Genomic DNA, 27,197 nt, shown 5'->3' with positions numbered 1-27,197 from the left:
ATGAAAAGCTCACTTATATAGTTATTTGTAATGGCATCATTGGGTTTTTTTTACAAAAGAATCAAATGCTTTACTATTGTCTAACAACAGATAGGAAAAAGTAGAAAGTAAATAAAAGACAAACCCCAACTAACATCATCAAAATGGAGAAAATGGAAATGTAATGGAACTTAAAAAAAAAGAAACTAATGGCAATTTTAGACATTTGGTTGACCAAAATGCTCTGCCAAAGGCTCAGTCATGTTCCCAATGTTGAATAGGAGTCTTTGGAAACCATATTGTGCTTGTGTTTGCTTTTGGCTGTGGTTGCAGTGGAGTGGGATGAGGCTCCCAAGAGCAAATAGACACTTGTGTGCTCAGTTGTTTTTGCTCCTGTTTGTTTTTGGGAGGAAAAACTGCACCTCGATCACACTTAACCTCACTCAACCAAACGGCAAAGTGGTTTTTAACACTGTGGTTGACATCATAGTAGTTTATGAAGAAGATTGGGAGTGGCTAAAAGAGTGGATTTCAGCCACAAGTCTGAAAGAGAATTTTTGGAAATGTATTGATATGGAACTTCTATTGCCCTACTTAAAAGATTAGAAAAAAAGTGGTAGAAACTTGGTGACACCCCAGGTAGGCTTAAATTATTTTATTAAAAAGACAAATAAAGTCTAAGTTTTAAAGTATGCCAAAGAGAATAAGCCAATTTTTCCATAGGTGAGGAAATTTCTAAATAGTCAGTTTTTCCAAACAGCAAACTGAAACCATGAGTAGGGGAATGCTGTTGAATCTCTACAATGATCTGTCAGTTTCACTTGAAGAGCATTGTGCAAAGTTAACAACACAAAGCTATCAGTTGGAATTTCCCTAATCTAAAATGAAATCTGAGCCGGGGTTTTTTAAACTTTGCATGTCAGAAGAAGTCCATATATAAGATGAGATGTTTGCTAAAGCTGCATACACACTTGCAATTTTTGTCGTTGGAAAGGATCTTTCACGATCCTTTCCAACGACAAGGGACTGCACGATGCATGAACGGTGCTGTACATACAGCACCGTTCATGCTCTATCGAGAGGGGAGGGGGAGAGCGATGGAGCGGCACCCTGCTGCACGCTCTCCCCCTTCCCTTTCATTAGGATCGGTCGTCGTCAATCGTCCGTGGATCCGGCAGGTCGGTCGTTCGGACGATGGACGACACCGACTGTACACACGGCAGATTTTCGCCCGATATTTGGCCGATGCCGATTATCGGGCGATAAAAATCTGCCGTGTGTACGTAGATTTAGGATAGGCATATTTTTAAATCAGCGAATCTAACTTCCACAGAAAAGCCACAGCAGGTGAATCTTTCTGGTGCACTCGTTTTAAATGGGAGCGATTTATTTACTAGGAATGAAGGTTTAGAAAAAAAACTCTTTATACTGACGCCTCAGAGAAAAATGGCGGTCTTAAAATTTATCTTGGTTTGTGTATACATTTGCTTGGAAAAAAACATTTTGTAAATGATTACTTGGAAAAATCAGTCTGTAGAGGTGGCATTTTCCAGGTATTTTTAATTAATTAGAATTTACTATGTCTTTTCCTGTATCTGAAGATAATTCACAAGACACATACATAATAATGACACCTGACAACAGCATCCTGGTATCTGTAACCATCACATGTTTCTATTTCTCAAAATATTTTCCACAGAAAATATCTTCTGGTCTTTTGCCTACAGCTAGCAATGTGTTCCGATAGGGACTGCTGCACTCTGGAGTCAAGCGTGCTCTTTTTGCAAAGTGATTTTTCACCTACTATTTTGAATACAGTGAAACTATGTCAATATTTACTGTGTAGAGTAAAAAAAACAAATCTAAAAATTAATTTTTGCTAATACATGATTTGATGATGTTAGCACAGGTTCACCTTAAACACTGCACTTGGTTAAAATTCACTCTGCAAAGTTAAAATTTACTTGACCACAAAATTAATTTTCGTTTATCTTACTGAATAAGGGGAAGCTATTCTGGATTCCATCATCCAGTAGTGGGCCTAAACAACGACTGGCCAACGACACTGATGAATGAGGAATGTTACTGGAAACGAATGACCGTCCCGGCGGATCAGATTGGGCAATGATCGTTCGCTATCTATTGCGTGTACGGTTGAGTAGTGATCGTGGATGGTTCTGCGGTACACTTTCTCCTGTACATGTCACTTCCTGCATCGTTTAAACAATCATATCTAGTGTGTGTACAATATTGGTGGATTATATTTGATCAATCGCATTGTTAGAGCGTGTACAGAATCGTGCACTATACGATTGTTCACAATAATCATTGATCGGTCGATAATCGTTCATTTTCCAACAATAAATATTGCACGTATGAACGTAGCCTAATTTATTAGGATACTGAAAGACTGAGAAAGATAGACTATCATGGGAGAACTTGAATGATCCAAAAACCAGGAATGGATTTCCAAAAAAAATAATTTCCGAAATCATCATCATTAGTTATCCTGGACCAGATCTATGCCAGGTTTGCTAAATCACCCAAGTTCTCCCTTAACAATCTTCTGTTCTGGAAGCTATCAAGGCTATTTTTTTATTGGATCTCTATGTTAGTGGTACATTTTTCCCCATCCTACAAAAAAAGGAGCACATTTGGAATTGTACAAACATCTAAAATCCAAATCTGAAGTTTAAAATTGAACTTACATGTAGTTGCTAAGAATCAAAGTTCTTAAACTTAATGGGGGGGGGCTACAAAAGACTCTTTCTGATTTCCCAAATTCCCAAACCTGTTTTTTTCATTTTCCTTTTTTTCGGTTCTTTGCTTACATGTTTAATTGTACTGATAGCCAAGAGTGCCTGCTGAATATGTTTCTAAAGCATCTAAATTCTTTTTTACCAACAGTTTCAGAAATCTAGGTTCCAATCTTTTGTGAGTGCCCCAATAAAGTCTTTAAGTGGAGAACCTTGATATTTGTAGGGCTAATAAACAATCTGCTGTCAAGCAAATAACATAGGAAACTGGGCACGGCCATGGGGATGTACCAACTCCCAGATCATCTCTTCTTACATAGAAATGTCAGCTTACCTTAAAAAATCCAACAAACACTGAAAAAACAGTTTCTTTGATTCTACTCATCTGTGGGAACATGAAGTGGGATGTGAACACTGAAATTGTGGCATGGGAAATTGTGGCATGGGAGTTTAGAATTTCCAACTTAGCATCTGAAGTAAGGATTTATAGTATTCTTTATCCAATCAGTTTAGCAGTATTTCCTTAAATTCCTATATATGAATATACATTTTCTACAATGAACCAAGATAATGGTAGTTTAAATGATAATTAAAGTTATATATATTTCACTGTAATTCATTCATGCAATATTTTATTCATCCATGCAGTATTATATAATATTGTCCTTTTGCCTTATGTTCCACAGAAACCATGAAAATAGAACATGTGGAAAATAACTGTCTTCAGGTTAGTTGGCACTGAAAGTTCTCTATAATGGGAGAGTGTGATACAGAAGCCAAAAAATTGTGAAATCTGATTTACAGAATGCTTGTTTTACTTCATCCAATATCAGTGCAGAGGTATTGCAAAACCTAATTTATAGGATGCTTTTTTGGCTTGTTTTTAATCACCTTCTGTATTGGAGACAGTGGTCACCAGAACAAATAAAGGGAGGTAATCTACCCGATGGGACAATTATTTTATTAATTTCCTACTTTGTGTCAAGTGTAATTACAGCCACTATAAAGCATATGTCCCTAAAAAGTTACACTGATTGTGCTGATATTTGTCTGTAGATTTATGTGAAGCTTTCACTTTACTTAACCTTCCTTTACACTTTGGTTATTCAGACCTTTCATGTTTCTAAAATATATTTTAACCTACATTTTGTAAAAAATTACTCTCTTTTTTGCTTTTAGATTTTCATTCATCAATGTTTTTATTGGCTTTGCTGCAAACAAACAGGTAAACCTCCTTTCATAAATTATCATTTATGGACATGGCTGGTATACAAGAAACTTGTGGTATAACCCTGATGAGTTTTAAATATATATTGTAGATTTACCTAGCATTAATAGGTATGATTCTTTGTTGGGAGTAAGGAATACCAAGTCCCGCATAGGGTTCCTAAATATTGGGCTCAATTAAAAGATATTGGAAAAGGCTTTCTACTAATTCTTTCCTGAACAGTGCAAAAGTAACTTTACTCCTTCAAACATTACTCCTCTAATTAGACACTTATAAATACTCATGTTTTCATATCAGGTTATCCCTGTTTTGGAATGTGTTGTCAAGAAAATGCATAGGTAATACGTAAGCATCCTTTTGACACTAATATGCACAAAGCCAGTCAACAAATCCTAATATCAGCAATATTTGGGAAGTGGCCTGTTTTTCTCATAGTACACCTGCTGTTGTCCACGAACTTGGAGAAGATGGAAAGAAGTCATTAGGTGTATTAGATGCTCCGGAGACAAGCTAGCACTTCACTTGCTTAATGCAACAGACATTTTAATATTTATGCATAGTAGGTCTACATGTATACAAACCATGCAAAGCAGCCAACGCAAAATTTGATAAAATAAGAAGAAAGAGAAATAAGCAGCAAAGACATTATTCTGGAGAAAGGAGTTGTCACCTATTCTTAGATTTACAGAAACAGGGATAGTTCTGGGTCAGGTATATCATTGGTTATAACAGCAAGTCTACTTTCCTTCCTTAAGGCTTGCAATATGTGGAAAATAGGTACGGTGCACAAAATAATTATTTGCTCGTAAAAATGTATGTTTTTTTGTCAGTAGAATATACCTAAATTTTCTATATCCCCTGATAAAAAAACATTTGTGAAATGTGTTGGGAAAATAGGGTCAATGTAGCTAAGATATCAGTCTAACCCATCATAATATTGCTTCAGGACTTTGACTGGTACTGTTGATGCATTAATGTATATAATTAAAGAATTGATATGTTTAGTAAAAGAATTTCCAAAGAAATGTACTTTCAATCTCTATATGGATTTTATGACAACCATGAAAGCCCCACTCTCCTACTAGATCTACAAGTATATGAGTCTTTTTGTATTTTAGTCCAACCACAAATTCTTTATCACATTAAGATCTGGAACCATACAGTGATAAATCTTCCCATAAAGCTTAAGTTTCTTGTGGACTGTGTCAGGTTTCCCCTGCATTTTGCTGTATTTCTACCCTCTATTATTATTTATTATTATTAAACAGGATTTATATAGCGCCAACATATTACGCAGCGCTGTACATTAAATAATGACAGACTAATACAGACAGTGATACAAGAGGAGTGGACCCTGCCCCGAAGAGCTTACAATCTAGTAGGTGGGGGAATTTCACACACAATAGGATGGGACTTTCACAAGCCTTCTTGCTGCAAAGAAAATTTCCCCCAAGACATGATTTTACTACAAAAATGCTTTACGGTCAATTTTTTGTTATCGAACACGCTTTCACTTTTAGGGGACAGTTTGTAAATTGATTATTTACAGTTGTGGTATATTTTTTTGACTTCCTAATGATTTATTTAACTGTACTCCAAGAATTATTCAGTAGATATTTAATCTTTTTTTTATTAGTTACTACTCACCAACAATTAGCCTTCCAGATAAACATGTATTCAACAACTATAAAATTAATCCAATTGATCACACAGAGAATTTCAATTTCACAAATGATATGACCTGAATGATGATTTAGGTGTGTCATAATAAAGGGGTTGTATACTGATGCAGTCAGCTATTTTATGCTTTTTCATTGTAATTCAAAACAGTAATTTTGTGGAGATCCATTTAATCTTTTTATTTAAAAAATATCTATTCATAAAATTAAATTCAGTGTGATCAAGAGTCTATTTAAAATGAATTTGTAAAGGAATTTCCTAAATGAAAATTGATTGTTTTGTTTTTTCATTATGTGTATATTAAGATAAGCAAACAAACCTAAAACATATAAAAAAAACTAAAGAATGGCAAATTGAATTTGAAAGGTACTAAGTCGACATGGATAAATGTGTATGTTGTATCCTTTCCTTTTCTACTTTTATGTTATTGCTATAGCATCGAAGAACTACATGCTTTGGGGGGTGTACACCGTGATAATGTTATATTGGGGATGGTAAAAGGTGAGTATTACAATGGTTGTGCTGGTACACTTTGGGCTTTGGGCTTATAAGTAAGGTGCATAGAGGGACTGCTATTGTTTTGTGTTTTTAACCCTTTTTATAGTACATGGTACTAAAAGATAAAAATGTTTATGGGGGTGAATACTATTTAATGTAACAACAAGTGTTTTAATCAAATACATTTATAGCAATATTTCTAGCGGACATATAATTTCTGTTTGTTTTTAACAGACTCTGTAAATACAGATAGTTCCATCGATGGCAATACAGACAGCACCATAGACGGTAATACAGAAAGCGTCAAAGCTGTCAATACAGCAAGTGAAAGAAGAAAAAACTTCACTCTAGTAAGGATTAATGTTTTTCGGCTCTAGTAGAGTCCATGAATGTTTCTAAGTTTAAACAGTTTCAACATGTTTACCATGTACAGTATTACTGTTAATGTCTTTTTTCACTGTTTTTTTTTTATTCAAACAACCCAATAGGAGACCAGGTGATTGTCTAACAGATTTAATTTGTCAAGTATGACTCCAGGGAGAGACTTTCCCGGACAATATATTTTTGTATGATCAGTATATAAATCTCCAGTTTTATGATGACCAAATCCATGTGTTTAGTCATCCATTGGCTATACAGAAATAGGTCTATACCAGCTCAATATGGCAATGAGCAAGTTACTATTTAGGTCATTTAGTTTGGTCTTAATAATTTGTGTGAACGACTTAATTATAAGTGGAATTTACTGTCTACCAATGAGCTTCACATTGCGAAATTTATGAAGGGGAAAACAGCACAAGCACAGATTAGGCAGCTTTATCTGGGCTCAGTAGGAATATTTGCCACCACAACAAGTCAAAATGTTGCATTTGCTTAAAGTATACTGCTATTATTCTGTATTACAATGTGCTTCCTAATAGATTTACTGGACATACTGGGGTTGATTTATTAAAGGAATACAGATGTTCATATTTTGTATGTTCACTATGCTTATTAAATAAGATGAAGTTGTGTTCACTTTACTCATTCATTTATGTGTAAGCAAAAGTCCTAATTTTTTCATTTACTATGAAGATGATTGCAGATTATGCAAACTGAGCACTGCTTATTCTTAATAACTTTGCAAATTAAACACTCTAGACAATTTGCTAAATGAACATTCATATTGAAAAGTAAAAACCCTATATTTCTTTAATAACACAACCCTACTGTCTTTGTAGCTGGGATACACTGGGGCTAAAAAAGCATCCGGATAAAGGTTTCTCTATTGTAAACAGAATGATCAATTATAAAAATAGCACTGTATAGCCATCAATCCCCTTGCAAACCAAGTCCAGTAGGTCCTGCACTGTCCCATTTTCCTTCTTCTTTCCACCACCATCTTCTTCCTTCTTATGCTTACGCCACCCAACCTTGCACTGTGCAGACGTATAGGTGATGCTCCTCTTTACCCATTCATGAGATTGGCACTTTTTTTCTTTAAATTCCAGGAAAGCATTCATTTCATTATATAGGAGGATTAACCACCCTTTTGTATAAAGTAAAAATGTGGTCCGCTCTAAAAATTCAATCATCTAAATCTCTGTATAGGAGAACCTGGACTCTGGCTGTGCAATGTGCTTGTACAAGTATTATCATAGCGTCAATAAAATGATTGTGTCCATAGCATTTGCCCCGCTAGGTAGAATACAGTCAACGGAAATGGGTAATTGCTCATAAGTTGTGGCTGGAAAAGGAAAAGAAGTTGCAGTGGGAAATCTAACTATTGTTAAATATTTCTTTTTAGTGATTCAACCAAATGTTTTTTTAAGTCACAGGAAATAAAACAAGAAATCTATGAGCGATTATGTAAAGTGAATAATGGCTTCTGGAGCCCAGAAGAAATTAAAGAGGCTGTTTCCTCCTGTCCAGATTATCAGTCTGCTTTCCAGTATCTCTCACATGAATGCCCCCTCTGCTGTGACAAATATCCATATTCCAAGGTATCTAATTTTTTATTAATCTGTAAACTATTTTGTGAGCCAACACAATTTTTTCTACCATTATAGATGGGGCCAGCATACTGCCCATGTAGTCTTTATTGCAGTATATAGGCCAGAAAACAAAAAAAGGAAAGCTTTTCCAAAAGTGCAATATGAGGCTTCAATCACAATAGACAGACCTTATATGCTAATCAGCTAAAACCCTTTACATTGGATTATATCCCAGTGTGGCAATGAATTAAGCTGCGTACACACGTGCAATTTTTTTCGTTGGAAAGGATCTTTCACGATCCTTTCCAACGACAAAGGACTACACGATGCATGAACGGTGCTGTACACACAGCACCGTTCTGATCTATGGAGAGGGGAGGGGGAGAGCGATGGAGCGGCACCCTGCTGTGCGCTCTCCCCCTTCCCTTGAATTAGGATCGATCGTCGTTCATCGTTCGTGGATCCGCCAGGACGGATTCTCGCCCGAAATCTGGCCGATGCCGATTATCGGGCGAGAAAAATCTGACGTGTGTACGCAGCTTTAGACTCACTAGTGCTGACTATGCCAGTAAAGATACAGCTGCAAAAATAGCTGGACAGTAAAGAGAGATATATGTCAGTTGTATTAAGGTCATATTTAAATTCCTAAAATATCACATTTATTTTTTTTTTCAGTTTGTGATGATGACACACTGCAATTGTTCTTTATGTGAAAAGTGCTTTATTCATCATTTCTCGTCGGTCATTAAAGAAAAGAGTATTATACACGTGGTGTGCCCCCTCTGCAACAAACCTGAACTGGAGAAAAATGGAAACTCTGAAGAATCTAGGGAGTTCTTCAATTTGCTGGACACACAGGTTCCTAATATATAAATATTAATAAACTGTCAATTTATTATAAGGTAAAGGGACAGGGCCAAGGCAGAAGAGAGACAGGAAGCAGCAGGTATGGCATGTTTTGGGGGGCATTCAATGGGTTCACATTGAAGGGCACCAGGTTTGTGTTGATGTCAATCTTTGAGTTCATCTTATGTTTGAGATGTTTGAGGCATTTTCATGATCATTAATTGATATCAATGTAAATAGATTTGATCTGCAGTAGACCTTCTTTTGACCAGTTGGCATTTGGCCATCTTCCTTCAAAAGGGCCATGTATGTGTACATTAATGTGTGTGAGGTTGTTTGTGATGTGGACATGTATGGCAACATGCAAACCCCTGCATCAAGATGCACATACAGGTGTGTCATGTGTAGAACTGGCTCATTCTTCTACTCTAGGAGCAGTAGTAGCAAAATCCAAATGCATCTGTTATCTATTCTTGGGAATATTGGACATGTATAATATGTACATGACTACTTTTTATTTTATTTTACAGATCCATCACTACCTTGACAAGGAAACTCATGATTTATTTCAAAGAAAACTGAGAGACAGAGCACTAATGGAAATTCCCAGGTTTAGCTGGTGCAGTCATGTAAGCTTCAGAAACTGTATTTGTAAATGTTATTTAATTGGCATTAGCAAAAGGGTAAAAAAATGACTTTTGTTCAAAAACACCCCTCTGCCATATTTCAGGTCTTCTAATTTTTTTTGTCTTTATGATTCTGAACATTCTGAAATATTTTTCCTCAAGTTCTATAATAACTAATTTCCTACTGTATAGTACCCTATAAGCTACTATATACTATAAGCTAGCCTATGTCGATTCATTATATGGAGCAACATTACATAAAATAAGACAATACACTTGCAGTAAATACTCAGGACTAATCCTAAGAATAGCCATAGACATTCATGCAATCTAGCCTGACCTAGCACCAATCTATAGTCTATGGGTTAATGGCAGACACTGTTGGCCACTGAAAATGCTGATAGAATGTTAAAATATTTTTCATGGCCACAATTTCTTTCCTTCTGTCATGCTAGCAAAGATGTAAACACCTTGTCAAGACACTGCTGTTCCTCCTATTTTTTTCTTATTAATATAACATTCGGTATTTGGATCCAAATATCCAACGTAGGGGATTTGTTATACAACATGTTAAGCACGGAGTATGTCCAATATGTTTCAGTTCAGATTTGATTTAAAGGAAATTCCAGTAAAAACAATGTCAATGCTTCATAATGTGTTTACATCCTTTTAGTGTCCTTTTGGAGTTGTACATGAAGGAGACATGTTAAAGATGGAATGTCCGTCCTGCAACAAAAGCACTTGTTTTAACTGCAAACAACAAGTAAGACCAAAAATTATAAGCAATAAGTATTATTATTTTTACATAAAAGGGAGATGAGTGTCCACTTGTGTTATAGTTTTCACTGAACTTAATGTTGCAACATTTAAAGGGACTCCCACTAAAATAAACTGTACACAATGAAAGTGGAACTAGGTCATAATTGCAGAAAGAGACAGGCATGGTCCCTTCTGCAATAATGCGGCTTACCTGCCTAATAGTTCTGGGGTTCTGGGTTTCTGGCAAAAAAATTGCCCATGAGCAGAAGTATGCATCCCTTGTGTGTGTCAGGTTATGTCATCCTGGTGTGGCCGAAGATCATAGAGAAGTGAAAAAATAGAAGAAAAATGGCAGCATCTGGCGCTGAAACTTAGAGTTCACTAGGTTTAGTTATGTTTTAAAGGGCTTCCAATAACAAAGACACTAAAGACTTACCATATTTTCCCATGTATAAAACGCTCCCATGTATAGGATGCACCTTGATTTTAGGACCCGAAATTTGAAAAAAAAAATTTTATTACATAACATTATTGAACTTACTGTATTGAACTTTATTCATCAAAAAATCTTTACAACTCCTCATAACTCTTAAAACTCTTATCCATATGATAGTTATTTGGCTTGTCTTAATCTGTGTCTGATGATGAATCACTGTCTTCATATATTGCCTCATCCTCAGTTCCATCTATTGTATGTGAAATACCACACTTCTTAAATGACTTGACAACAATCTCAATCTTCACACTACCCCAGGATCTTTTCACCCAGGTACAAACTTCTCCAATAGTTGGTTTCTTCACTCTTCCTGCTGGTGTCAAATTGTCCCCAGAAGCCTTCATCCATTGGGTCTATTCTTCTCTCATAGCAGCTTTGAAGGGTTTGTTAATGCTGACATTAGGTGGTTGGAGCTGGGACGTCAAGCCTCCAGGTATGACGGCAAGTTTTGTTTTCCTCTCTGCAGCAATCTGTGTTTTCTGTTATGTATACCCTGAACTGATCAAGCACCAATAGGGCAGGTTTGCAAATGAGTGCACCTGGTCTTCTGCTCCAAACTTTCTCAAACCAGATCTTCATCCCATCCTGATTCATCCAATCTTTGTCATGAACATGAGCAATCACTCTTCGAAGAATGTCTTCTTTTGGCATTGTTTTGCGATTGAAAATCAGCATAGGAGGAAGCTTGGTTCCCTCAGCACAACAAGCTAGAACAACTGTATAAGTATGTATTGTGTCCTCCTTTGAATTCAGTGACTTTTTTTTTCACCAGCAATTCTTCTTGCCTCATGCTGAACCATCTTTGTGGACACAGGAATTCTGATTGCCCTTTGCTCTGGAACCCATATCTTTAATTCCCACTCCAAATCAGGACATTTTGCTGACTTGCCTCTCATGGCCCTCTTCTTCCGTGGCATCTTCAGTAAGGTCTCTTCTTCCGGTAGCCAGTCTCTGATTGTTTTCTCAGTTGGAGGAGGACCAAATTTACGTTCAGCAGCACGATCTCCCTTCACTTTTGCAAACTGGATGACTTTTAACTTGAATTCAGTGCTGTATGCAAATCTTTTCTGAGCCATGGCTTTATTACCTCTGTAGCCTGAGTGTGCTGTGTAGGCATCCGTAGCTGTATAACTCCAATAAAAAAAAATTGCGAAAACAACAAACGGGATAATTGCAAGTAAAGCGTGAACTGCAAGTTAAAAAAATAAATCTACCATTATAGAAGACGAACTGTTTTTAAACAAAGTGCGTCTTATACATGGGGAAATATGGTACCTCTTCTGCAATTTCAGTATTTGCAGTAATAATGAGAAATTGCTGCCTAAACAACCTACAAAACTTTTTGGGGTGTCAATTTCTTGGTCCTCCAATGTTGGTTTCATTTGCCCACTCTAAGGACCCAGAGAAAACAGCAGTGTATTTTAGCAACAGGTTTTCTATAAAGCTGAATTCAAAACACATAAAAACAACACCAAATGAAGCAAATGCATGTTGATACTAATGAATAAATGTATTTCAATGCAACCAGTGGAAACACCAGAATTTTCCTTGGTATCAGCCTCTTCTAACCCCCTGTAAAAAAGAACTGCTGAATATGGTAAATATAAATATATTCATATGGAACGAGCTGTTATGAGGGAAAGAGCAAAGGGTAAGCTCATCATTCTGTTGCTATTCCTTAATTGTCCAGTCACAGGTTAGAGGGAGACAGCAGACCTTGCTGTTTCTTAGCTGCAGCAAAGTAAATCAGTTTTTCAGGTGGCTGAGTTAGCTAGGACAGAAGCATTATTTATTTCTTTGTTAGTAAACATCCAACTTTCACCATATACCAAAAGTTTATCAAATCAATGTGTTGCAGAAAAGATGGTTGTGCACATGTTTTTTTTGTGCTACTATGCAAGTAGACATTTCTAGTGTATTGGCCCTTGTCCTGACCCATGGGGTATGTAAAGGGCTGTTATTAGTACAACTAGTAATCATTGGTGTGTATAAAAAGTAAAAAGCCAACTTTGGGGTGTACCAGTTGTAAAATGGTAAATTAGTTTTTATTTTATAAATGTAGATTGCATAAGGCCCTTAAGAAATATCATGAAAACATGTCAATAAATATGCAATACCAATAACTATTTAGTTACCAAAGAAATTATAATTCCATGTTGAGCTTTAGGGACTTTCTTGATGTTAGAACCCAATGAACACAAAAGAATCAAGTTGAATATTCTGAATGGAGTTTGATTGGCTCAGTTTCAAATCAGTGCAATTTGCCTAAAATTCAGATGTGATCTGCATAAAAATCACATTTTCTACATCTAATTGACCATTTCTAGTGCAGAATAGTGATTTTCTGTTACTCTGAATCACACAGTGGGAAGACGTGCATGAAATAATGAGCTGCGAAGAATTTAAATTGTGGAAGAAAAACCAAGAACTGGAAGAATTTATTTCCAAGAATGGGATTGGTAGTATAATTTCATCAATTAGCATTTGTATTCCTAGCAGTAAAATTTGCCTAAAATGCAAAGTGTATGTAGAAAGCTTTCAGGCAGTAAATGTGTTGAAAATGGCTTCTCCAAAGTAAAAAAAAAATCTAAATAGGTTTCAAGTGAATCTCCTATACCTTTGAGTTTTAAAGGATTACCTTGCTTTACTGCTTACATTTGATCGGGAGTTTTGTCAGTAGCCATGCAGCTTTCATTTTGTAATACAATATAAATATTTCTGTTGTACTTTAACCTCCTGGGCGTTACACTGAGGTCTAGATTTCTGTACCAAAAGCGGTACACTGTTTTTCATGAAATTTCTTTTTTAAATTGTAGACCTGTAACTTACAGAAATATGTCCAAACAAGGGTCTAGTAGATATCCTGAATATAAAAAAATGTTTGAAACACAATCATGTAAAAAAAAAAAAAAAATTACTTTTAATAAAATTAAATAAAAGACACAAAAACAAGAATACATAAATAAATCAAAAATACTGAAAATGCAATAATTCGGTATACTGTACAGTAATATATTTTTCTAAAACACCTCCCTAGTGTCCAACAGTCCAACGTCACATACCTATAGACAAAACCACATAAATATATTTTGTATTATTTTGTATTGGATTGGATACAGGACTTTGTATTGAATCCAATACAAAATATTTGAATTTCCCGCTACAACCCCCATCGACAGGCGCATGCACGGACACTATCAGGAATCGCCGAGGGACGCGTACGCGAATGCCGGGTATTCTAATTCTTTCCAAACTTCTGTACTTCCATGCAAAAAGTGTTAATTTTTTTGCATGGAAGTTTATTTTAGATTATAGGCTATAATTCACTGAATTACTCAATAATTACTTATAATTCACTGAATTACCGCATAACTCACCGAAATATGTACAAAATTTTATAAATTTAAAAATAATTTTTTTTTATAAAACATAAAAAAAAATCTTAAAAAAATCCTTAAAAAAATATTTAAAAAAAAATAGTGTATAGTGTGAGGTTTTTGTACAGTAGCTTATATAATATATATATAATAATATATATATATATGTATTATATAAAGATTTCTTTGTTGTTGGTGACTTTTTTTACGAACGATTTTTGCCCAATCGATCGTTCGTCGTTCATTTCCAATGATAAAAATTGGAAGTGTGTACGCAGCTTTACTCTGTAACACACTTTCCAGGACAGTAATATTATGATACATTTGTTATGCTTTTCTTTTATCCACTGAGAACAATGTAACAAATGTATCATATTACTGTGCTGGAAAGTGTGTTACAGAGTAAGAGATACTTGCGGGGCATCTTCTCAATGACTGCAGCTGAGTTTATCTGCAGTTCAGTTCCCACGGTCACATGACCGTCGTAACTTTGTGGTCCCAGCTGTGACTGCAGGCGATCCCTGGGCACTAGAGGCTGAATGGAGACAAGTTTCCCCATTCATCACATCTAGTGCCCTGTGTTTTTGGATAGAGAAACTCTATCCAAGAACACATGCAACTAGTAAAGGGCTGCAAGAGCAATCTGATTGCTCTTGCAGCCCTTAATAGTCCCTAAAAATAACCCGAATTCTCCCACCATGGACTTCAATGGTGTTCGAATTCAGCATTCGATCACCCGAACAATATCTCACTATTCGATCGAATTGCTGTCAAATCAAATAGAGAGATATTCAATCAACACTAGTCATTACTAAAGGATTGTTTAATAAATTCCAGGGACAACCACACTTTTGAATACCAATTTCTGGCCCAGTGACAATATTTATCAGTACAAACAGGGGGGGAAAACATTGGGCCTGATTTAATAAAGTTCTCCAAGACTTCGAGAAAATAGACTAACATCTAGCATGGTTGTCAGCATCGATTAACACCCCCGTATAGGCTCTCCCAGCCTAACATGGGAGAACCATCTGCTATTAATTGGCAAATGTTTTCAAGGCTGGACAAGATCTATTCTGGATTTGCTGGAGCACCCAGGTTCTCCCATGATAGTCTATCTTCTCCAGTTTTGGAGAGCTTTAATAAATTGTATCCATTGTATCCTTGCATATATCCTGTGAAAAGATCCTGCTGGTTTAGAAGGTCAGACATTTACATAAACACATATTGCCTTGCTTGTGAGATGTGATCTGTAATAAACAGGTCTGTATGTCTTTATGATTGTTATGGGTATCTGCCTCTCCTGCTGGTGGTGCTGAATACCTTGGTATGATGAACTTCTACTAGCCACCAGCAGATGGTCACATCCAGGAAGAACTCTAATTGCAAAAAGCTGGAAGCTCCCTATTTAGGACCCTTCCTCGAGTCCTTGCCAGATCAGCAGTGTTATTTGGCCCGCTTTCTGCTGTGCTCTCTGGACCAACCGATCTTGACCTGACCTTGTTGGTGCCTTTGTTTCTTATAAGTTTGTTGATTTTGGCATTGTTTGTTATTTTCTGGATTGGCATCCCTCTTGAAATAAACTCAATCAGCGATCTTACATCAGTTATTGCCATTGGTGATCAACTTCTGCACTATTTTTGCAGTTTGTAACAATGATATTTATTGGTTTGCCAAAAGAGGAAAATCCAGATATATAAAGGATTATCTTGTGATCACAAAGTTTTTATCTTATACAGAATGTCCATCTTGTAAGTTCCAATTTGAATTGTGGAAAGGAGGATGTCTTCACTTCAAGTGCACACAGTGTCAGTATGAATTCTGTGGGGGGTGCAAGCAACTCTTTCATCAGGGACAGGTAAGAATGATCATTCATTATCTAAGAGATACAAATGCAGTCAAAATAGAAATAAAAATCTTCTAATTTATGACACACAGGAACCCAGGATTTATGCTTTTATTTGTGCATTGCTTTTGTGCATTAATTCAGAAAATGAAGCTGATGCAGGGTGAAACAGGGGATCATTTATCATTGGCTTTCTGTTCATCCTTTTAAGTAGTCATCTGGATCAGCGGTCGCCAACCTTTTCGGTCCTGCGCACCACTAAAAATACCGGCTCCTGACCGCGCATGCGTGTGGAGGCGGTTGTCATGATGTCATAATGCCATAACCCCGCCCACTTTCCCATCGCAGATATGAGCCTGTGATGAAAGAGTGGGTCGATCCAGGGACATGAACCGCTCACTACCATGAACCTGGGATTTGTGCGGGGGACGTGGTCTGCGGCTCTGACCGGTATGCCCCGCCAGCAGGGTCCTTCTCCTGCCCCGCTAGGGGGTGCACCGGCCAGAGCCACGGACCACCAAAATTTTCTGATGAAAGATCTGGATAACTTAATAGTTTGATTACATTAGCTTATCTTGTGAGAGATAGAGAATTGAAAAATGCATTTTACCTAGGGAAATGTTTAAATGTACAGGTAGCATATTGGAGGTTTAAATCAAATTTACTTTTGTTTATTATTCCCCTGTATTATAAAATTGTCATTATGTGTTCTTTACTTTTATAAGTATAATATTAAGTTAATAAATTCATTATTAGTAATTAAACAATGTATGTTTTTACAGATCAGCACCAGTAAGAAGTGCTACACATCAATATGCACATTATTACACATTCACACACTTTGCATTCACAATATGCAATTTTTTTATATTCAAAGCACCCCCGATATACACACACATACAGTATACTAATACACAAGTACCTTTTTAGAACATGTATTGCTTAGATCTCAATAAATACCTTTTAAAACAGAGGGTGTTGTTTTATTATGTTTTAAAAAGCATTTATGTAATGTGAATGGACTAATGCTCTTTCTTGTCACTAATTCCTACCAGAATTGTGATTTCTCTGAGGAATGCCAAGGGAAGGGTTTACATGCTCATCACACACGTGACTGTTACTATTACTTGAGAGACTGGAGCATTGAGAGGCTTCAGCAACTTCTGCAGGTAGGAGAAGTTATACATACATAAGGTTATTATTATATATTAATAATCATAATATTAATTATTATTGTTGTTAATAATATTAAACATATATAGCGCCAACATATTACACAACGTACATTTAATGCATGTTGTACATTAAATAGGGGTTGCAATTGACAGGCCAATACAGGCAGTGACACCTGAGGAGGAGAGGACCCTGCCCTGAAGAGCTTACCATCTAGGAGGTGGGGGAAGTATCACACAATAAGAGGGGAGTTATGTAGTGGTGAGAAGCAGTGATGGTTTCAAAGGAGAAAAAAATATTGGTAGGCAAGTTTGAAAAATTTGTTTTGAGTGCTCTTTTAAAGGAGCAGAAAGTAGGAGCAAGCCAAATAGGATGAGGAAGACCATTCCAGAGAGTTGGGGCAGCTCTAGAAAAGTCTTGGAGCCGTGTGGGTGATGAGGTTATGAGTGAGGAAGTCATTAGTAGATAAATGGAGGAACGAAGAGAGCGGCTAGGTAAGTATTTTTTTTACCAGGTTAGAAAGGTAAGTGGGACAAGAACTGTGGAGGGATTTGAAGGCAAAGCACAGGAGCTTGAATTTGATTATTATTATTTTATATATAAGATCATCTGATATTTATTAACTGATAAGGTGGCCTTACCATCTCCAATCCTTCCTCCTAAGGCAGAGATCTATCTTGCAATTTGATATCCTAGCAAGGTCATGACAAAAGCACAAATAACAAAGACATTCACAGTGAGGAGCTGGGACTCCCAATATACTATCAAAGCAAATGATCAGATTTAGAACTGGGGTGTCCAAATACAGCCTTCAAGGGCCACATACAGGTCACAGATGTTTGATTTTAAAATCCATACCTTATTAAATTTACTGTTGTGTGTTAAAGAAATACATTCTTTAACAAGTTGAAAACCCCTAGAATGTGATTGAATGTTACAGGTTAATATGGAGTTATTATATGTGATTATATGTTCTAGCTCTGCCCATAGGCTATACAATACTTTAGTAGTATTAGAAATAATAGAAAAAGATGACCTGTTCCATCAAGCACGTATTACTCACCCAATAATTTATTTTTCTCCACTACTCATTCGACAAGGATGCTGGTATCCAATGGAGGGAGAATATAGAAATCTAGCAAATGTCACATGGAACAATACCCATTAGGGTAAATTTCACCAAAAAAACTGCTTGAAAATACATAAATGATATGTTGCTGAAAGCTAGGAAGTCATAAATAATTGGGGGTAAGATAGAATTGTGGGGGATCAAAGTGCCACTCACATAACATGTGTCTAACAAATATTTTTATTTAGGTTCAATAAAGATAGCCAAAGTGTTTTGGGGCCCCAGGGTTCCCCTGCATCAAGGCTGGAATAAAGTGAAATAGATAAAGTTACAAATATGAAAACATTTTAACCAAATATTATTATGTTTGTTCCAGCTCTAGTTGTACACATGTTACAATAATGGTATTAAGAGTTTTGTTCTTTGCTGCAGGAAAATGGAATACAATATGAGAGTGATATCACTCAGCATCCCCCAAACTCCTTGCGAGGTAAGTGGAACAGACCATAACCCCCTACTAAATCACATAAATGTTTTGATAATTTCTTTAATAAAAAAAAAAATAAGACTTAAAATCCTATGAACAGCTGAGTCTTTTGCACTCATTGTAAAATCTGTATGAAGAGATGAATATCAAGGCAGTCATGGCTGAACTGCTAGAAATACTATTTACCATGGATGAGCTAAGTTGGCAAATATTGATTCTATTTTGTTTAAATAACACAAACATTAAACTACAATTTGAGTTTTCAGTATTTAATTGCAGGCTTTCCAATGTAATTGCAAAGCTTCTAAAAAAAAAAAAAAAAAAAAAGGTATTTTCACAAAATTTCTGGGTGGGGAGAGATAATATATCCCCCCTTTATATTTTATTTTTGTTGTAAATTAAAGGTATGTTGGAAAAAACATCTGTTGAATATTGTCCGTCATTCTCCTATTTGTCCACTAGGTGGTGCAGTGATTGTGTTCACTTGCTGTCTTATATTGTTTCTATGTCTGATAGAGATGAACATCCAAGTAAATGAACTCAAATATAATTTGTTGAGAGACTTTTCAGTTAATTCCTAAAGATGGCACTTAAAGATTTCAAAATAAATAAATTAAATGATCAATAAATTAAATGAATGCATGTATTTTAAACAAAATTTTGATATTAGCACAACAGACACTTTTGATTTAAAGTGACAGCTCAGCTGCTCATCCCTACTATGTAACTGACTAATATGCTGATCCATTTTCTGCAATACTTTACAGTCACACAAGCACTCAGCTATGTCCGAGCACTTACATGCATGTTCGGATAGATATTTCAAGAAAAAATTAAATCCAGTAAGGCTTCTTTATTTTAAAAATACTTTAAAATAAAATTATTAGGTGAATGGGGACCATTTTACACCTTTTTCTATAACCAATGGCATGAGACAGAGGTGCCCCTTTCCTTCTTAAATATTTATTCTGACCCTGGAACCACTACTTTGTACTATAGGGGGTTAGGAGGGATATTGAGGGTTTGGAATTGGGTCCAATAGTACAATAGATTGTCACTTATGCTGACGATCTTCTATTTGCAGTCTCCAATCCCATAGTCTCGAATCCCATAGTCAAACTTGCTTCAGGCCCAGGATGAATATGGCTCCTTGTCCAATTTTAAAATAAACTACTCTAAATCGCCAGCACTGAACATATCTCCCCCCAGTAAGCAATGTGCCTCACTTAAACTCACTTTTTCCTTTATTTGGGAACCATACTCGATTCCTTATCTTGGATTCAAAATCACGAGTGACCTAAACGATTTATTCTCCAATAATTACCTACCGCTCATAAGTACTCTACAAAGGGACCCGACGATGCCACAAGAAAGCGTTTTCTTGAACGGGGCACATTAACATCATTAAAATGAATGTCCTTCTTAGGTTTCTTTACATCTTTCAAACTCCTACCATAAGAGACCCCTGTTCTTTTTTCGAAACCCTCTCTTTTAAAGTATTTAGTTTTATTTGGCACAACAAAGCCCCAAGGATTCATGGATCCCTACTAATGAAACCCAAAAAGGCAGGTGGATTGGGAGTACCCAATTTCTTCCACTACTATCTGGCTACACATTTAGTGGATTGGTGCCGCAATCAGAAGTATAAACAGTGGGTGCTCCTGGAACAAAATTTTTCTGCACTCCCATTTCATCTACTACCCTGGTTACCGCCCTCGGCCTCTCCTGGTCTTAGACTGCACCCCACTTTGGGACATACCTAGGACTTATGTTCCAAGAATTTTCACAAGTTGGATCTTTCTCCCTCTCCTTCACCTCTCTTCCCTGTTCTTGGGAATGCTGCATTTCCTCCAGGAGTAGAAGATCTGGTCTTTAAAAGACTGCAAACATAGAATGTAGAGCCCAACACTTTTCGGGGAGGGAGGGGTGGGTGGACAGGGACACTTTTACCTCCCCAACACAGGGTTACGGTCTGGATTTCTGGAAAGCGTCACAGCTCTCCCATTATTACTATCCCTACCCGAGTGAGAGATATACTAGGCCCTACACCCCTTTTGAGCTATTGTGCCTGGGTTAAGGGGGGACTAGATACACCCTAGTAGCCCTTTACATCGTGCTCCAAGATTCACCTTCTCCCTGCCTGCCCACTTACTTTTCAGATTAGGAATCAGATTTGGTTGTCTCGCTAACGGCGGATCAAAGGGCAAAAATCCCTTCAGTAAAAGATTTCGAAAATCCAACTTCAAGATTTTATCCAGGTGGTATCTCACTCCAGAAAAGCTGCAAAAAATGCTCCCAGAGCTATGTGATCGTTGTTGGCGTTGCCAAACAGCTTTAGGGTCCTTCTTGCACATATTTCGGGAATGCCCAAACTCTTGCCCTTCTGGTCTGCGGTCATAGGTATTACCCAGTGGATGACTGACTCCCAGATCCGAGACAATCCGGCATTTTTTCTCCTACAACACAACCCATTCTCAGAAAAGATGTATAAAAGTTCAGTGATCAGACATTTCATTGTCACTGCGAACTCCTGTATTGCTGCCTTCTGGAAGAAAGCAGATCCCCCTCCATCAGTTTATGGTTGCAGAGAATAAATGAGATCCACCGCATGGAAAACCTGACCTCGTCCTTACGGGGCTTGTGTAGAAAATTTTTCAATATGTGGTACTACTGGTCTCAATTTACTGCCTTTCCTAAGTATGGTCGCTCCCTGTGCTCATCCTGAACCCATCACCTAGTGCATCCTGGTATTAGCTTCTTGGATCCCCATAGTGCCATCACGATTTCTGGATCCTCTAACCAGTTTTACTCAGACGCATGACTTATTTCCCTTTTTACGTCCCCAAATCTCCTGACTTCTTATCTTCCATCCCACAAGAAATGGTTATGGATGCAAGGTTCCTTGGAAATACTCTCTGTTGGTTTTAACATGCTCTGTTTTCTTTTTGCATTGTAACATGCTGTGTTTTATTTATTGCTCATTGTTTTGTCTTTTTATTTGCTTTTCTCTTTCCAGTTCTGTTTACTTTTTGTTATGACTGCACTTTCTTTATTAATTGAGTACCTGTGGCCTTCCTCCTTGGTATCCTTCGCCCCTATCTCTACCCCTTCATCTCCTGGAATTGATAATGTATTTATGTATGTTGTTTATTGTTATTTGCACTATTGCATCATTTCCCCTCTGTTCTTTTTACCTTGTTGAAAAGCCCTAAATAAAGAATAAATAAATAAAATAGTAAATTTTCCCTACAGCTCATCCAATTATATGAAAATAAAAATTTGTAAAATAAATGTTATGCAACTGATTGAAAACTTTTATATAATTTTATTTAGTGTGAACATTCTTTAATTCTATAGTAAACCAGGATCAGAGTGAAAACCAAACCATTAGCATTTAAAGCAGAACTAAGCTTTAAAAATTGCTACCAGGAAAATCTTATCGGCCTGATCACAGTTTTTTAAATTGCATTTACCTTTCCACGCTCCACCACAGGTGCTGCCATCTTCATCCACTCCTTAGCTTAGCAAATTGAGCCTGATCATTGTTCAACCAAATATATTTTACAAAATAGCATTCTCTAAGTAAGTAACAATATACAGTACATATCATCCATTTTCAGGATTGCTAACGGAAAGCATACAAAAAAGACAACATGATGGCAAGCTTGAAAACACCGAAGACAATGATGACAGCAAGTAAGTTGTGACAAGTTTGGGATTTGCTACTTCTGAAGGCTCTATTTAGTAAACTTGTTAATTTTGCATATATAAGATCTGTAAATACAGAGAAATAAGTGTGGTACACTATGTAGTAGTTATCATTATAGGACTGGCTGGTTAGTTAATGGCAGTTATTAGAACTACACAGCCAGCCCTAAATTTGTAGTGATGAATATATCACTCTCACAAAAAGAAGCAGATACTAAAAAAACTACATAAATAAAAAAAAACTGCCTTTATTTCAATGTTTGACATTCAATTAGATTTTATGTGAGTACTATATTGGACAGATAAGTGTTTTTAATATTATTTGTTTTTTGTTTTTGAAGTATTGAAGAGAAAGAATTCTTGGTCCAGTTAATCAATGCAAATTTCCTTGACCCAGTGGATCTGTACACAGAACAGGAGCTGAAAATAGAGCTTCAGCGATGGAAATTATCAGTTCCTGATTGCAGTACAGATGAAGAATACTACCTGAAAATACTTAAAATGGTAATTGGTGTGGCTGTAATATAAAAACTCATAGAAGTGTTACTAGCTCATTTATTGTTGTAGTATTCAACCACAAATAAGATGTTCTCTTAGATTAAAACTGTGTGTGTTGTTATTGAATAATTGCACCTATACAACATATTTCCCTTTTATTTATGAGGGCCAATGTAAGTCTACAAATAACATATTATACTTTTTTTTTCTTTTTGTAATGTACTTTTACAACTGTACTGGGACCATCAATAGTAATGCCAGTTCAAACTTCCTCATTTTCCCAGTAAAATTAAATGCAGACAATGGCATTCTACATGCAAAGTTCTACTGGGAATGGCGTTTCTGGGATCTCACTAGGCGTACATGCCCACTAGACTAGATTATGATTCTGGGTAGATAAGTGGGGCCACATGGACATCCAAAGGGATGCCAGAGAACTTTTTTAATATAATATTTCTATCATTATCTCTTTCTCACATTTTTATAGTATATGCTCCTAGACAATTTACGGAAGGCCCTGTACAATAGTAATTTCGGAGCTGCTGCTTATAATGGAAGCTTATCCTTAACAATTATTTTTATCACAAAGGTGTGCTATGTCTATAACAAAATAAATTATTACTGTGTATCTTTCATATGTATGTGTTTTTTGTTATTGCATCATTCTTTGTGTTAACGAGTAAACATTTTGTCCCTTTTTTAAGAAGAACTTGGGTTTGTCTTACAGAAAATAAAGCAAGAAATACCACTGTTTTGGAATCCAGAATAAAATGAGCCACAGTTTATATGATCTGCCTGAAGCGTTATTTTATGCTGAACTTGGAGGATTGCATTGACCGAGCAACGCAAGTACCTAACCCCCCGGGTGACTACACCTAAGAACAGTTGAGAAGCACAGCTACCATGAACAACAAAGCATTTTGGAGGGAAATAATATGTATAGATAAATACATAAAAGAAAAGGGTTTTCTTGTCTGAATATTTATATCCATGTCCCTAATGATTAAGAATAAAAGGCTGAAGATTTGGAAGAAGCTGGCAAGGATGCAAATTATGTTCTGCAACTCATTTTTGGATTTACTGCTTCGGTAACCATACCATAAAAGTGTTACTGATTCAACTGCAAAAGCTGATTGCCTAAATGCCTTCAGTTTTACCATTTGGTTTGTTTTATCAACATTATTAACAAATATGTTAAAATTGGTAAAATGTAATGGTCTATTTATAAATGTTTTCTCCCAATGTTCCTAAAATGATTTATAGAAAAAAAACATTAGTTAAATTGGATTTACATGTTTAAAACGGAAATGGAAAAAAACGTTTACAAAAACTAACCATAGTTCGTTTTCTGTTAGTACACAGAACTGAATATTAGCAAATTCTTACCTACCATAGGATAGACAAGGTACCACTCATCCCACTTGTGTGGTTACTGGGACAGGAAGTTAGGAAAATCTTCATTGGGAACACAGACAAAAAATGTCACTATTTGTTTAGAAGAATTTCTCTTGATTCTTTTTTACTGCTGCACAGATTTCTCTTCACTTTCTATGTGGTCATTTTGAAAAGAAGTTTGAATAAATATCAGCAATTGGTGCAACAACAACATTAAAATCCCTTTATCCTGCTTCCTCAGCCCAGGGAACGTTGCCCTATGGGGAGATTCTAAGTGTAGCGTCTCCCATAGCAGCCCCCATAGGGAATGAATAGGGCCTGCAGTGAACAGTATCAGTACTGCTCACTGACTCCAACTGTGCTGACGTTAGTTCTTTTTGAACCAGCACTGCCTTGTGTGTCCTCGATCAGCTTGCAAGTTGCCAGCCAAGTTGCCAGGTACACAAAATCAAGCACTCAAGTGGCAGTAAATCTGATTTAAACCTTATGAAGATGGAGGCTGAGCCCAAAAACATATGTTACACTTAACAATTTCTCTGTCTTCTAAATCAGTGGTCCCCAACCTTTTGGAGCTCACAGGCAACTAAATCTACGGACTCCAGACCACGCTTGTGTGGGGAGCCCTATGTCACTCAAAGGGGAAGAGACTTCCACCAGAGTGATGTCATGGTGTCAGAACCGTCCCACTCTCCCATCGCAGGACCGAGCTCAGTCCAGAGACACAATCCGCCTACCGCCCTAAGCCTGCGATACGTACAGGAGACATGGCCCGTGGCCCTGGGGGGTGCGTCCCCTCAAGCGAGGCCAATGGACCACACGTTGGGGACCGCTGGTCTCAATGCTCTCGTGGCCCACTAGTGACAGCTGGGCTGCGAGAGCATTGACCAGGGGTTGGGGACACCTGTTCTAAATAATCATTTTTTTTATGTGTAATTAAAGTTAACATAAAGATGGAATACATTGCTCACATATGTGAAATACACTACCTATATACAAGGAAACATACTTCTGTATTTTATATCACTTGCAATATACATTATAAAGACTTTTTGTATAGCACAGCCTAAACTAATAAATTGTGCAATAAAGTTTAATTTATACTTATTTGTGTGTATAATATACTATTATTTAGCTTAGCTTTTCAGCTCAGATTAGGACTGGCTTCATCTATAGCAGTGTTTCTCAACCAGCACAATGCAAACATGTAAGGTGGGCAGGAATCTCTCCCAGACACCTGCAGCATAAATTGTTCTCTCTGCCTAATGCTTTACTGATCAATCTATTCCAAAACCTGTCTGACTTAGACTGCTACCTGTCAATAACCTTTTACCGCTGATACTTTGACACATCACGATTTCTGCATGTGAGTTAAATAAGCTGCCACAGCATACAGTTTGGTTGAAAAAAGACACTTATTCATTGGGTGCAACCAACCGCCCCCCCCCCCCCCCATTCAAAAAATTTTATTAAACAAAAGAATACTGAACCATTTCAAACAGCTAATTTAAGGGGTTCCAGGACTGCCAGATTATCGATAATTTCAGGAGAAAAGCATCTTTCTGCCTGGCCTCAATTGAACTAGCAAGGACTCCAAATAACATATGTAAGCCAAGTGAGCTGGTGGAAGCATACAAATGGCACAGAGATGTCCCCCACGCTGATACCAGTAACAAAGATAATTAAAGAATTCTATCATTATTGGTGTATTTTACCTTGTCCATATGCAGGATGCAAAAAAATCCATAAATGTGCTCTTTACTACAATCTAAAATGTTCTATAAATGAATAGAAATAGAAAGCCCAACTACATGATGACTGACAGTGACTGCACCTTCCATACCCCAGGTGCTGTAGGTGTTGGCACCAAGAAGAGGTGAATCTGTTCCTAGAATGTGTCAACGAACATTACAGTATACTAATTTTAATATCATATAAAACCATAAATTTTACCTCACATATTCCACGTGTTAAGTAACACTGTACAAACCACGTTGTGTAACTCTCCTTATCCACATGGCATGTTTCTTCTGAAAGACAACATTCTTTGTATACTGCTATTTAGCATTTGGAATATGTGGGTGTTGTTTTCATGAGTATAATGAGACAAGTTATAATGATGAGAGCTGAAAAGAGCTAAAAAGTGTAATGAAAAAATGTAAAGAACAGTATATTAAGTTTATTTTATTGAATTAAAAAATTCGACTTTACATAAATATCATCATCGACTTTACATAAATGTTAAAAACATTTAAAAACACTATACATTAATCTCTCTATTATTCTTTAATCTTTCCTCGACGCGTTTCACGGAACTGGTCGACTTCATCAGGAGAAGATAGATAAGAGAGATTTCAAGACATAATAGTCAGCACCATGATTATGTGATCCCCTCAGGAATTGGGCACTGGGTTCAATGGGAGAGCAGTAGCTATGCAGGGTCTTTTATGCAATTAAGCCAAAAATGGATAGATTGAACATTTTCAAATATTCTGGTAACTACACCAAGAACGTACCAACCGCATTTTCCCGTTTCCAATTCCCTGGAAAAGAAACCAATCCAGTGGTGCCTGTAATGGAGGAAAGAATAATTGAGAACATAGAGAGAATAATGTATAATGTTTTTTAAATGTTTTTAATATTTATGTAAAATTGATTTGTTATGTCAATTAATAAATGTTTTAATTAAGTTGAAAGATTTTTTTTTCAGCTTCTAAAAGTCCCAAAGTTTTTATTTCAATAAAATAAACATATATGGTTCTTTAGGGATGAGGCAAGTTTGTGCTTAAAGCAATTTTCTGCATGG

The 27,197-nt window shown here is 36.5% G+C and overlaps 1 protein-coding gene across 1 annotated transcript; it reads left to right on the top strand.

Moving 5' to 3' along the window:
* The first annotated feature begins 3,293 nt into the window (after positions 1-3,293).
* LOC140331961 (E3 ubiquitin-protein ligase RNF31-like) lies at positions 3,294-25,498 on the top strand. The gene is made up of 14 exons (XM_072413286.1): positions 3,294-3,462; positions 3,915-3,960; positions 6,376-6,491; positions 7,953-8,123; positions 8,790-8,972; positions 9,491-9,589; positions 10,260-10,349; positions 13,207-13,300; positions 15,958-16,076; positions 17,120-17,233; positions 18,739-18,796; positions 22,414-22,489; positions 22,843-23,005; positions 23,727-25,498. Exons 1-14 carry the CDS (start codon positions 3,427-3,429, stop codon positions 23,766-23,768), a joined length of 1,407 nt encoding a protein of 468 aa, XP_072269387.1. The 5' UTR covers positions 3,294-3,426; the 3' UTR covers positions 23,769-25,498.
* Positions 25,499-27,197: the final 1,699 nt, after the last annotated feature.

This window comes from Pyxicephalus adspersus, chromosome 5 (genome assembly GCF_032062135.1).
Source record: "Pyxicephalus adspersus chromosome 5, UCB_Pads_2.0, whole genome shotgun sequence".
In the NCBI taxonomy this organism is placed as follows: domain Eukaryota; kingdom Metazoa; phylum Chordata; class Amphibia; order Anura; family Pyxicephalidae; genus Pyxicephalus; species Pyxicephalus adspersus.
Note: the sequence above shows the minus strand (reverse complement) of the source record. Positions and strands in the feature narration are given on the sequence as shown.